The sequence below is a fragment of the Myotis davidii genome, unplaced genomic scaffold (genome assembly GCF_000327345.1).
Source record: "Myotis davidii unplaced genomic scaffold, ASM32734v1 scaffold654, whole genome shotgun sequence".
Lineage (NCBI taxonomy): Eukaryota > Metazoa > Chordata > Mammalia > Chiroptera > Vespertilionidae > Myotis > Myotis davidii.
The window spans coordinates 897598-911932 of NW_006285795.1; the positions used below are offsets into that span (position 1 = coordinate 897598).

Sequence of the window (14335 nt, forward strand, 5' to 3'; positions counted from 1 at the left end):
TTAGAGGTACCCATACCTTCTAGGTAACTGCTATTTTGATTTCTATCACCGTAAGTTAGTTTTATCCGTTCTTACACTTCATATAAATGTAATACAGTATGTCTTATGTCTGGCTTCTTTTTCTCAACATAGTGTTCTGAAGATTCTTCCATTTTTGTGTGTATTAATACACACAGATGTCTCAATAATATTATGTTAAATTGGTTTATCCCTTTTCTTATTGAATTGTTTACAGCTTTGAGCTATTACAAAGACAACTCATACTAAGAGATCTTGTGCCTTTTTATATCAGTTCCTGACAATTTTTCTTGATTCCTTTTCCCCTAGCCCAGTGGTCGGCAAACTCATTAGTCAACAGAGCCAAATATCAACAGTACAACAATTGAAATTTCTTTTGAGAGCCAAATTTTTTAAACTTAAACTATGTAGGTAGGTATATTGTTATTAACTTAATTAGGGTACTCCTATGTCTTAGGAAGAGCCACACTCAAGGGGCCAAAAAGCCACATGTGGCTCGCGAGCCGCAGTTTGCCGACCACGGCCCTAGATCATGGCAAGTTGCAAATGTCAGAAAAAATAATAGCAGATGGCACCAACAGACCAAGGAGTTACCTAGTGGTCTGGCAGCCAATCTCCATGGTCACCTCTTGCCCCCACTCACCCCACCTAAGGATTCTGGGTTTGTGTAGAGGGGGCTTCTCCCCACTTCACTTCCTCGGGCAGTTCTTCCTGCCGGCAGACCAGGCCAACACCACTCTCTGAAGGACAATGGCACCTGCTTGTAATACTTCACTCTCTTTGACTCGAAAGGGTAACCCCTCAAGTAAAGCAAACTGAAGAGTGGTACATGTTTTCCAGTTGTCTCCATAGTCTAGCCCAGTTTTGCACAGAAGCATATTCAGTAGCTATTGCACAGAGAGGATGTCCAATAGGTTTGGAAATGCTACACACTGTAGCTTCTCCTTTGGAAGATCTGCCATTTCAATCAGTGTAGGAAAAGGGCAGGGAAGTCCCACCATAAAGAAACCAACTTGCTTTTCTTAGCCATTGCTTCATAAATGTATGTAGCATGGACCCTAATCTTTTCCACCTTGTAAGTTCACCTGTTACTATCTTTCAGAATAATGGTTCCGTCCTGCCTGTTTTAGAGCAATTTTTAGGCCAATGTGAAAACCCCGTTGAGTTGGTGGTAGTTCATAAGTTAAAGATATGTGTTTCTTTGAAAAATATCCATCTCAGTGATGGGCACCCTTAGAAAATAGTATTAAACCCTGGGGAATAGATGAGACTGTGATGGTGGTGAGTAGAGAGGGGAGGATACTGTACTTGGCCACTACATGCAAGAAAACATGGTAGATACATACCACTCACTGAGTCCTTGCAAGCCATTATTCTCTTACTGACCTTCTGTGCTTTCAATGTTCCAAGTGGCATAAAAAAATCCCTGTGACATGATGCATTTAATTATACTTGCTGAGTGGGTTAGTACATATGATAATAGTACCAATTATTACTTCCCTAGAATCACCCATAGGGAGGGTATATGATGTGAGGAAATGTAGAAGTTTATACACAGAATCCAAAAAAGGGGGGAAAGACAGAGGAGAGAATCATCAAACAAGACAAAGTCTCTGGGCAATGTTTACCTCCTCCAAAATCAATAGGCTACATTACAACATAGGATGTGTTGCTCACAAGAGAAACTACAGCTTTTCGGAACGATCAAGGCATGAGAAGTGGATTCGAAATATATCTACCCAAGCAAATTTAATCTCATTCATTGGGTATCCCATCTGTAAAATAGTTCCATAAATTTTCCTCTCATTCTTTAAAATAATTTCTGCCGAAAGTAGTTTAAAATTTCAAAGTAGATCCAGGGACAAATCCAAGAAACACAGCACAATTTAAAAGGGAAATATAAAACCAATTTCATAACTAAGTGTGAGTACTCAGACTTTTTCATATTAACCACAATAGATCCACTGAATTCAGTCAGTGCTGGGAGGAGCCACCCACTAAAAAGAAAACCACTCATAAAAGGGTATCTTAGATACCTGGCCGAGGCTCCTGCTTTTCTGAAATGAGACCACAGTTTGGATTGAAAGACATACTTTTCCCCCCAACAATTTTCATTTGGCATTTTTCACCTGGGTTATATCACTTCCAAGTCAATCCAAGTGCAAATGTAAAATTCACTTACCTGCACAAAACCGCACGCCATAAAGTCCTCAAACAAGGGCAGACTTGGGCGGTCTTCTCGATAGATGGTGAGTTTGTACGTGATCAGGGTCTCACCGTGGGCCGGAGATTCATCCACCACAAGCATTGAGATTCTGTTCGTTCCTAAGCCCAGAGGGTAGTTGGCAAAGCTGGAGAGAAAAACGTCGATTCAGCCCAAACGAATTCATACATCAATGTTAAATGCCTGTAATTTGTCTGTATAATTTCACAAGAAACCTAAAATGTGAAATAAGTATTTTCACTTCTGTTTCCCAGTACTTTGGTTGGTACACTAAGAGTTATCTTGCTAAGCAAGTCATGTCTCCTATAAATGTAGGAAAGGGAACTAATATTTATTAACCATCCGTCAGGGTTATACATTATCTCATTTAATATTCATAACAACTCTACACAAAACCATGATTGTCCTCATTTTAAATATAGAGAACATAACCTAGAGCCAGGAAACAAACTGCCCAAGTCACATGGGAGAGGCAGGTTTGGGACCCAGCTTTGTCTGGCTGATTCCTCTTTTCTTTCTACTACATTTTCTTGGCTCCCAAGGATACAACAGCATTTCTTGCCCTACAGCGTGGGAACATGAGTATCTTCCTTGCTATGGACATGGATATGAAAAGGTTTTATCTTCTGTTCAAAATTACAAACAAAATAGTTGGTGGCTCTCACCAGGGTCAGAAGAACAAAATTCCAGTGAGACGAGGAAAGTTAACGTGACTCTGTCCACAACATGTTTATTAAGTAATCAATTCCTGAATATTCAAAAACTTGGGGAGCTGGGTTGGTAAGAGGCCACTGTTCAGAGGGATTAACTCTTTAGCAATCTAAAAACACGGGGACAATAATAAGCTAACTTCTCCCTTAATGAGTCCTCCTTGATATTTCATATCACAAGATCCACTCCTGTTAGAACATGGTTACCAAGATCCTATAAAAGATTGCTAAGAGATCAGCAGAGCGCCGATGTGTTCTTTGTAACCACACGACACCTGAGAAGTGGAAAGATTTCACACCCTGTTAGTCTCTCCAACTGATCTCGTGCCTCTCCGAACCACCTGCAAAGGTTGCCTCGAATGTCTGCTTCCCACTGTGACATCTTCACTCAGCCTGGCAGCACTCCCTACCTTGGCCCTGCCCGTTCATGCAGGTACACCTTGCACTGACAGTTCGAAGTCTCCACTCCAATCGTCACGGTTACCACATCAAAAGGGACTTCGGAGTAATAATCTTTGATCTTCGGGTTAAATTCCGGACTTAGTTCCAAATGTGGCTGTGTGAAGATCTGCTTGATATGACATTGTATGTCTTCATCTGTGTTGTTGTTTTTTAAAATGAAAAGGAAAAGACAAATTGGTCAGCGTGGATTTGTGACTGCTATTTGTCAAATTTTGTAGAGTTTGGCTCATATAACAGCTATTGACTTGACTTGGTGTCACGGAGATCATATATTTTGTTCAGTCCTTTAAGCTTTAAAGGCACAGGAGGTAGGAAAATGTCTGTCCAGTGCATTGATAACATGTTCATGGCATTTACTGCATATGCTAAGCAACAGTGAATCTGGGGTGATGACTCTGTGGAGTGGTGACAGAAGAGACGCAGCAGGGATAGAGGAGAATGTCTTACCAGGAAGTGTCATTAAACTGCCATTGGATTGATAAAGTAGCTTGTAGGCAGCAGGATGGAGCAAAGAATGTGTACTCTAATCTTATACCAAACACTCAGATCTTAGACCAAATATCACAGAGGTCCCTGCCCCCCTCCCTATCCCAGGCACCTCAACCTAAGAAAGTACATATGATAATAGTACCAATTATCTCCCCCCCCAACAATTTTCATTTGGCATTTTTCACCTGGGTTATATCACTTCCAAGTCAATCCAAGTGCAAATGTAAAAAGTGTAAGAAGGAGATGCTATTTTCTGCTCAATCCTACTCGATAATTTACATATTACTTCATACCATTGATTCTAAGCCATTTTAAAGAATGTTATAATAGAATTCACTGCAGGGAGTTATACAACTGAACTTAAAAAAATGATTATCTTATTAACTGTCACGGTTAAACTCCATTTTTACATGGCGATCACAATGAATTTCTTTTTTGTTGTTGTTATTTTTCCCCCTTTATTGATTAAGATATTACAAATGTGTCCTTATCCCCCCAATGTCCTCTCATACTCCCAATCCTGCCCTCACCCTCACCCCCTGTTGTCCACATCCATCACTTATGCTTATACAATGAATTTCTTAACATCAAATTTGATGATTTGTCTCCAGTGTTTTAATGTTTTCTCATCACCTCCAGAATCCAGCTCAAGCCCCTAATGAAGCAGGCGAGGCATTTCACAATCTCTTCCTTGCCTTTCCTGCTGTTGCATCTCCCCTTCTATCCTGGATTTGTGCTTCAACAGTACCAACATTTTTTATCTCTTTGACAGGCATGGAGAGGCACCACCAAATCCACGGTGATGGGTACCACTAGCCTTAGGAATACGTTATTCTAGTTCTGAGAACTAGGGCACAGTAGAACTCCCATTGTTCATTAAAATGATGAAAATGAAAATATCTGTACATTTCTGACCTACACTCTATGGTTTCCTCAGGCAGTAGAAGAAAAATCTATTCAGGTATAAATTAGGACCATTTACAATGCAACTGATATATTGTAATTTTATTGTAGGAAAAACTCTTAAAGAAAAAAAAAACACACTAGTCAATTTAGTTGAGGAAGTCAGTGAATTGAGTAAACTGCCAGCCTGATTAATTTTATTTGTTACACAAAAATTCTATCTGGCTGATAGATGCAGGTGGATTGCACCATAATTTTGATGATCACACCAGCTCCTAAATATTTTATAATAAATTAAAACATAATAGAATGAGGGTGAGATTATGTTGTTAGATTTCATCTTGAAAAGGCCCATACCTTTGTATTCTAATTAAACCGCTTGTTAAGAATGCATTTACAGTTTTAAAGACAGAGAAGCATCGATCAGATGCTCAAACCTGAGAGGGAAGGCAGGGGAGGGTGGGAGTAAGGGGAAAGAAAGATCAACCAAAGGACTCGTACGCATGCATATAAGCATAAGCGATGGACACAGACAACAGGGCGTGAGGGTGAGGGCAAGACTGGGGGGATGAGGGGACAATGGGGGGATAAAGACACATTATTTAAAGACAGAGGAACATCGATCAGATGCTCAAACCTGAGAGGGAAGGCAGGGGAGGGTGGGAGTAAGGGGAAAGAAAGATCAACCAAAGGACTCGTACGCATGCATATAAGCATAAGCGATGGACACAGACAACAGGGCGTGAGGGTGAGGGCAAGACTGGGGGGATGAGGGGACAATGGGGGGATAAAGACACATTTGTAATACCTTCATCAATAAAAAGTAAAAAAAAAAAAAAAAAGAATGCATTTTTTCTTCAAAGAATGTTTTCGGGCATAGTCTGTGTTCAAGGCACCGAGGTCAGCACAGGAAAAGCAGGCTATCGTAGGTCATGAGGCTGATGAGGTGGAGACAGTGACCCAACATGCCCCTTCCAACCAGCTGCGCTCAGTGGTAGGAAAGGCCATTTCCTGGGCCCGAAGGGCATTTAAACGCTTGCACGCCCTCCTATGCTCAGACCAGTTAAGTAAATAACAAAATGGAAAGTGTTTTTTTTTTTTCTTCAAAATAATAATCATAGGAGGTGTACTTCACTTTAATAAATATTTTTATCAGTTGTGGAGAGTTCATTTCTCTGTAGTTGACACCGTCACTTAACAGTGGAAGTGTCCAATGAGGCTCTCCCATTGCAGCACTGAAACAGCCCTCGGGGAGATAAAATGCAGAATCTTACGTTTAAGCAAGATGTTACCAAGCCCCTGTTTGGGGTTTCAGCGGAAACTTCACCTCTGGCTTCCGTGCTGCATCGTTAAGCCCTGCTTGCAAGCTGACTTAGGCCTGACGTCACATTCCACGGAATCATCCGCGTCGCTGCCTACAAACACGTGGTGTTGCCTTGGCATCCTCTCCAGCCCAGTCCCGGCTTGTCGCTGGCCTGCTCACCTGAGTCTGCGGGGACCCAGGATGGTAGCAGGCTGCGTCATGTACTTGGCAAGTCCACATGGAAAAGCTGTTTGAAGACTTGGTTGCTTTTAATGTGTTTCTCCTAACCACAGACTTTTATTGCCCTCTTGAGAGATAATCATAACTCATACTAAACACGAGAACACCCTAGAGTCTGAAATATAACCCCACCTGCCCTGAGGCATTATTAAGTTATCTTTAAAATCTCATGCCACGAAAGTAGGAAGATTAATTATGAAGACACAGGTCAGACTTATTTTTATTGGCACAAAAACATGAAAAGGGCCCTAACCGGTTTGGCTCAGTGGATAGAGCGTCAGCCTGCAGACTCAAGGGTCCCAGGTTCGATTCTGGTCAAGGGCATGTACCTTGGTTGCGGGCACATCCCCAGTAGGGAGTGTGCAGGAGGCAGCTGATCGATGTTTCTTTCTGATCGATGTTTCTAACTCTCTATCCCTCTCCCTTCTTCTCTGTAAAAAAACCAATAAAATATATTTAAAACAAACAAACAAACAAAAAAACATGAAAAGGGTGAAGAACATATCTAACACTTTCACAGTATCTACATCATGTTGCCTGGGAACTGATAAAAAGAGAGAGAGAGAGAGAGAGAGAATCTCATATAGTTGCTTCATTTTATTAATGAGAAAGTAGAAGACCAAAGAGGTACAGGGCTTTCCTGATGCTTCTTCAGCCCAGAGGCTCTATAATAATAAAAATATAATATGCTAATTAGACTGGACGTCCATCCAGACGACCTTCCGGTTGAAGCCAGGGCTGCGAGGGAAGCCCAGGTCCCAGGTGCAAGAGGGAAGCTGGTGCCAGCAGCCAGGGGGAGGAAGGCCTACGCTTGCACAAATTTCGTGCATTGGGCCTCTAGTGTCTATATAAAGCAGAGGAGCTAAGCTTGTCCACTTGAGCAGCCTCCAGGAAAAGCCGCACCCTCAGGGCCCCTCAAAATGAATTTGGAATATACTGGCCTTAAACAAATAAGCATAAAATATTTTTATGCAAAGGTGATAGATATTGACTCATTCAGAAACCTCGTATCTTCTGAAATTTTACTTAAACAAAGAGCCTAAAGATACACAAATATTTTGCCAGATAAGTATCCCATGATCTCACTCATATGAGGAATCTAAAAAACAAACTAAACTGATAAAATAAATCCCGAGACATAAAAACGGGGCAGACTGTCGAATCAGAGGGAAGGTGGGAGTGGATGGGTGGGAAGAGATTAACCAAAGGCTTTATATGCATAACCCATGGACACAATGTGTTAAAGGTCCAGGGAGGGGAGGTAGGCTGGAAGGGGTCAATGGGGGGTGGGGGGAAGGGCATATCTGTATTACTCTCAACAATAAAGATAAATTAGAAATTTAGAAGAAAGATAAACAAAATAAAGTGATGATTTATTCGAAGCAGAGCTGTGCCTGCTAGTGCTGCTGAAACCGCCCACAGGTACTCACCATTGCTGCAATGCACTTCTATGGTTGCATTCATAATTTGTTGAACCACAACTAAAAAATGTAAAGTGAACACTTAATCAAAATTTAAAAAACACATTCAGGAATCTCAAACGCAGCATAGTTTAATAAATCATATTTTATTATTTAACATTATTACATCAGAAAGTACTTGTAAATTAAACTGAAAACCACAGTAAAACAAAACAAGTTATTGGGTTCAAATCTCACAAGAATGGTTATTTCAAATAGGGAAATATTAAGGGGGCAATATGCATTGTCTAAATGCCACTCATTGCCTCACAGTGACTGCTCATGATTCCTTCTAGTTCTATAATCCTATGGCCATTATTTCCCAAATTATTAGAATTACAGCAATTACATCCTAGTTGGGTCAATTGACACTTCCTCTAAGTTTCTGAATTAAAATACTTCTTAGTAAGTATTTATGGTAGAGATGAGTGAATAAAAACACAGTGCTTAAACCGTTCATTTTAAAGAGCACAAACTGGTGGGAGAGAGTAGAATGGAATTTCAGTTCATCCGTCAGTTCTTCACTGGGCCTACTGATTCATTCTACTGAAGCAGCGATTTTCAGACTTTGGTGTGCCTCATGGGAAAGGCTTGCTAAACACAGAATGCTGGGTCTCATACCCAGAGATTCTGATTCAATAGATCTGAATTTTTCAAGTTTCCCCAGTGATACTGATGGTGCTGGTCTGGGGACCACACATTCAGAACCACTGTATTGGATTAAACCTTGATTTGTAGTAAGAAAACTTTAATATTTTTAAAAAATTGTAAACATGGTACTTTTTATTTTTAAAATCACAAATATTTTCTTTTCTTGTAACCAAGAGTTCAGCATTTTTCAGAAAGAAAAAATTAGAAAATCAAATCAAATCAAAAAGAAAGAAAAAAATTAGAATTTATAGATAAAATACTAGAGATGAAATCAAAATCACCATTAATTTTCCTTGAGGCTCATGTTGCTTGTTTTTTTGCACTTAACAATATATCAAAAATATATTTAAGGTCATAAATATTCTCCCACAATATTATAATGGATTTATAGTATTTTATTGGATGCTTACAGTTTATTTTATTTATCTGATCCACTAGGATTGCAAGAGTGATGGTTTTTATTTATTTTATTAGTAATTTTTATAATTAATTTTGTATACATTTTATTTTTTTATTGATTTTTTACAGAAAGGAAGGGAGAAGGATAGAGAGTTAGAAACATCGATGAGAGAGAAACATCGATCAGCTGCCTCCTGCACACTCCCCACTGGGGATGTGCCCGCAACCAAGGTACATGCCCTTGACCGGAATCGAACCTGGGACCCTTGAGTCCGCAGGCTGATGCTCTATCCACTAAGCTAAACTGGTCAGGGCTACATTTTAAATGATTTCCTTAAAATGAATATCCAGAAGTGAAATTTCTGGTCTATAATAATAAGTTGCCCGGTTGGTGTGGCTCAGTGGTTGAGTGTTGACCCATGAACCAGGAGGGCACAGTTGATTCCTGTTCAGGGTACATGCCCAATTGTGGGTTTGATCCCCAGTAGGGGGCATGTAGGAGGCAGCTGATAGATGTTTCTCTCTCATTGATGTTTCTATCTCTCTTTCTCTCTCCCATCCTCTCTCTGAAACCAATTAAAAAATAAAGTTAACAAATATTATAAAAAAGAATAACTTTAAAGCTTTCTTATATGTTGTTAAATGGCCCTTTACCAAAGGTTCTGATTCATACACCTATCAGTAGCATCAGAATATTTATTTCTCTTCATTCTCCCCAACTCTATTATTTTTAAGAAGAAAATACCTCCAAATATGAGGAAACAGCACTTCCTTGTTTAATTTTCATTTTAGATTGTCACTGAAGCTAAATGATTTTTATGTGTGTTTTGCCCATGCAATGCCAATTTTTAATGTTCAATTAAGTGTGAGACTATCCTTTTACCTTTTTTATGTTCAGTTGCATCAAATGGCACTTGTGGTTTTTTAATGTTCTCATCCTCCGAGAAGGAATGCCTGCAAGTGCAATGCCAAACAACTCTATCAATGAAATGAACAAAATCACAGAAATTACATCAAACACACTATTTTTTTTAAATGTGTGGGCACAGTTTTTTTTTTTTTTGCTGAACACAAAGAAACACTTTCTGGATTTCATTCCTTGAAACTGGCAAGCTTGTCTCAAACGAGGTGGGTGGAAATCTCATCATCTCTAATCAGCAGAAGCGCATTTGAAGAAAACCAGGGGAAAAGTCACTCTTCAGGCCAAAAGCGAGCAATCTCTGATAGCTGGGGCCCAACAGAAGTGATTCGGGAACACACATTCTTACGGGAATCTGTTTGGCTGAAGTTGTAGTCTTGAAGCAAAAAGCCTAACAGACACACATATAATCTAAGAAATACAAGTGTACCATGCAGAAAGGCATGCCAGGGTTTCCATCCTTAAACCCAGATCAACAGGAGTGAATGATCATGGTCAGTTATATCTTGGTGTGTTTGCCTCATTTTTCTGTTGTCTAAGTAAATGCTTAGCCAGATTGCCCCTTAAATCCTCAAATTTTGGAACAAAATAATCTAAATTGCAGACAGATAAATTGCTGGCCATGAAATAAAGAATACTGGGCATGATGTGACTCGATTTTCCCGTGCTTTGTTGTGAACCTCCATTTCTACTCCAACAAAATAGAGATAACAATACTGGCCCAACTTCACAGGGATGCTATAAGAATTAAATCAAATGCTCTGTGTGTAATTACATTTTATACATATTTATCATCCCAGATATGGGCTGATTAATATCTGTGGAAGACATGAATAAGCCATACTCAATTCCTTCAAAATATAAACATCACATAAGGAAATTAAGAAGAATCTAGAAATTAAAAATATTCCTAATGTGTAATGCTTTTATTGCACTTTATTTTATTTTATTTGTGTGTGTGTGTGTGTGTGTGTGTGTGTGTGTGTGTGTGTAAAATGAAGTAACTAGGAGTAAAAAATAATCTAGCCCTGACCGGTTTGGCTCAGTGGATGGAGCGTCGGCCTTCGAACTGAGGGGTCCCAGGTTTGATTCCGGTCAGGGGCATGTGCCGTGGTTGAGGGCACATCCCCGGTGGAGGGTGTGCAGGAGGCGAGGGCACATCCCTGGTGGAGGGTGTGCAGGAGGCGGCTGATCGATGTTTCTCTCTCAGTGATGTTTCTGACTCTCTGTCCCTCTCCCTTCCTCCCTGAAAAAAATCAATACAATTTTTTTTTAAAAAAAAATACTGTCTACAACTAACTTTAAAATACAATTCGCCCTTGAACCATGTAGAAGTTAGGAGCTCAACCCCCTGTGCAATTGAAAATCCACATACAACTCCTGACTCTCCCAAAACTTACCTACAGTTGCCCTTTTGCCTCCAAGGATTCAACCAACCACAATTGAAGATAACATTTTCAATCTGCGGTTAGGAATCCATGGCTGGGAGTCTTAAAATGCTGTTTTTGATCCACGGTTGATTGAATCTATAGATGCAAAACCCAAGGATACTAACAACTGAATGTCTTTATTGGAAAAAAAAAATAAGTGGGCCTGTGCAGTTCCAACCAGTGTTGTTCAAAGGTCAACTGTATTTCCCTTCTCCCAAGGAACTAAGAAACAGATAAAGCAAGCATGGGGTGAGATACGTTTAATTGAGGAATCTCTGAGCTCAAATGAAGCAAAAACTCGAAGTGAAGCTCATAAAAGATACAACCCTGACCTGCATGCAAATCGAATTTTGGAAAAGTTACTCTTTTAATGGAATGAGATGTTTTAAGGCAACCTGTGGTGACTTCTCATTTAATTTTGGGAATAAATGATGCTTTCAAAATGTGAGTTTTCATGGAAAGCATGTGAATAGAGCAAAGTACACTTGCAACTCTATTTCAAGTGAAGTCAAAATTAGCAGAGAGTGCACATTCTGTTCAGATTTATACTAATTCTGTCGGGACTTCTGTATTCTGAGCCTCAGGACACAGACATAACTGTCACTTTTCCAAACTGTTGCTTTTCTGACTTCATCTCTTTTCAACTTGTTGCTATAGGCAGTTGATCTTTATTTCAAACAAAACAGAAACAGAGGCATGGATACATGGAACAGACTGACAGCTGTCAAAAGGGCTGGGGAGGGAGGGCTGGATGAAAAAGTTGAAGGGATTAGCCCCAAAACATCTATACATAATACATAGACACAGACAACGGAGTGGGGATAGCCAGAGGGAAAGGGGTGGGGGCTGGGTGGAGGTGGGCAAATGGGGGAAAAGGACTTTGCTTGGATGGGCACATGATGCAACATGCAGATGATGTCTGGTTGAGTTGTACACTTGAAACCTTACAGTTTTGTAAACCAATGTCAACCCAAAAAATTCAATAAAAATAACATCAAATAAAGGATGAAGTCAATAATCCCCACAGATAGTATAGGTATGTGAAATTGGCTTTTTCTGTAGGAAAAGAAATCTGGAGGTGACCATTGTGAAGATAAGGACCGTGATGAATGCTTACTCCTCACCTCACCGTCCTGTCTACCTGCCTTATGCACTGGAACAAAGCACCTTACCATGCCTGTGAAGGCCACCTCTATTCCTACTAGTTGTGTGGCTTGAGTAAAGGACATTAGTTTCCTCATCTCAAAAATGTGTATAATATACATGCTCCTTTACTACAGCATGGATCACAATTAAATAAACATATGCTCACAGGTGAATTGCAAGATAATTACAATTGAGTATTCTTTTTTAAATTATTCTAAGAGCAATTTACTAATTGCTTCCTGATAGAGATCTAAAGTTTACTCGTCTCAGTGTTAACTTCGATAAATCTGTCCATGTTATCTTGCTTTTCCTATAAAAAATATTTTCCCCACTGCTGATGCTGAAGTGAACTATGGATTGTATGGAAACATAAAAAAGAAAGCACACTGCTGTTTACTACTCGCCTGCAACGCAGCATGCTACGCACCAGTACATGGAGGTTCTCTTATGCAATCCTCTGAAGTAATGCCTAGGAGGTAGTACAATCCGTATTTTACAGATGTGGGAAAGGGTCTAAGGGGGGTCAAAACTTACCTGCTGAAATTAATATACTCCAAAGTTGGGATTTTTCAGTCTGTCTGGTTCAAAAAGTTCTGACCTTTGCCAACTGCACTCAACAGCGGCAATTAGTAACTTCCCTCTTTGAAAGGGAACCAATTACGGTTAGGGCTAGGGTTAGATTAGGGTTACAGTTAGGGCGCAATATTCTGAATTTAAGGTAACTTCATTGGTTAACTTTACAACATATGTGGAACTTGAACAAAAAAACCCCACTTATTGGGAAACACTTTTCCAAAGCTTGCGTAACTCAAGGGAACATAAGGAACAGTACTTAAATAGGCTTCTTGATCAATCAAGTCTGCTCTTCCCCCATCGACAATGACAAAGGAGACATTTTGGGTGATTTCAGTGAGTGCAAGGAACCAACAATGGGGAACCAAGCTATACTATTTAAAACCTAACTCTCAAAGAAGCAAAACCTTCTGTCAGGCCTACTACTTCTAAGTATTGGGGGAATAAGGCCAACTTCATAAAGCTGTGACAACTAAAGTGATTTCTTATCCTGAGAGCGGTCTTAAGAATTCTTCAAATATATACTTATTTGTATTTTTGAATTACAGAAAAGACAGCTAGCTTCTTATAGAATTGCTTCCTCTAGCTCCGGAGGCAGAAGGAAATGAAGTCCAAGTCTAATTAGATGTCGTTCCTGAGGGCGACAGCAAGAGACCAATGACTACCATGGCCTTCCTCTTTCATCTCCCCAGAGGCGTAGGCTTACTTCTGTCTTCCTGGCCATAGAAAAGCCAAATCTTCCGTCATTCTACCATTTGAAGAGAAGCAGACCTAGCTAAGGCCTTGGGCACTGCCCTATTTGCCAGCGACAGAAGGTGTTAATATGTTCACCCTGTCCATCTTCCCTCTCACTCCTTCATTAGAATGGAAGTGAAAATGGGGGGACCAAGAAAGGTTTCTCCCAACCAATTATTTCCCTCTGAGGTTCTACCTTCTAAAAAAATTTTGTGGCAGAAACGGACATTTTTATAAATTTGGATAGGTTTTGCCCAGAAAAAAGTCACACCCCAAAAACCAGCTAAATAAATGCGTACACCATCTTGGGCTAATTCTGACTGACAGTTCATAAAACAAATCTCACCCAGTTCTTTCTGCCTGATGTTCCCATAGCTCAAGGACATATATTATGAAATGAAATTAGATCGAAACTTTTAACTGTAAGCATTACTTTTTAGTGGAGTCAAGTTCAGTTGGTTTGAAACCCTGTTGGGTATATTTTTGTTACAGGGTTTGAAGACCACTGGAATCATTATGGTTTCAATGATTTCAAGAAGCTTATTTCCCAGAGCATGAATTTTTGGACACACTTGTTTTTGTTGCTTTCTTTAATTTAGGCAAAGCCTTTGAAATCAATCTTTAGACTAGAGATTTTTTTCGAATTGCACAATTCAAGTTTGTGGCTCTCTTA

At 39.8% G+C, this 14335-nt stretch overlaps 1 protein-coding gene across 1 annotated transcript in view; it reads right to left on the minus strand.

Annotated features, from left to right (window-relative positions):
- CPED1 (cadherin like and PC-esterase domain containing 1) overlaps nucleotides 1–14335 on the minus strand; it is a 281356-nt gene that overhangs the window by 134176 nt on the left and 132845 nt on the right. The window contains exons 12-15 of the mRNA XM_006756835.2: nucleotides 9743–9813; nucleotides 7780–7830; nucleotides 3363–3549; nucleotides 2201–2369 (exon numbers count right to left, since the gene is read on the minus strand). Of these exons, the coding sequence (XP_006756898.1) occupies nucleotides 2201–2369; nucleotides 3363–3549; nucleotides 7780–7830; nucleotides 9743–9813 (478 nt within the window). The remainder of the gene's footprint in view (nucleotides 1–2200; nucleotides 2370–3362; nucleotides 3550–7779; nucleotides 7831–9742; nucleotides 9814–14335) is intronic.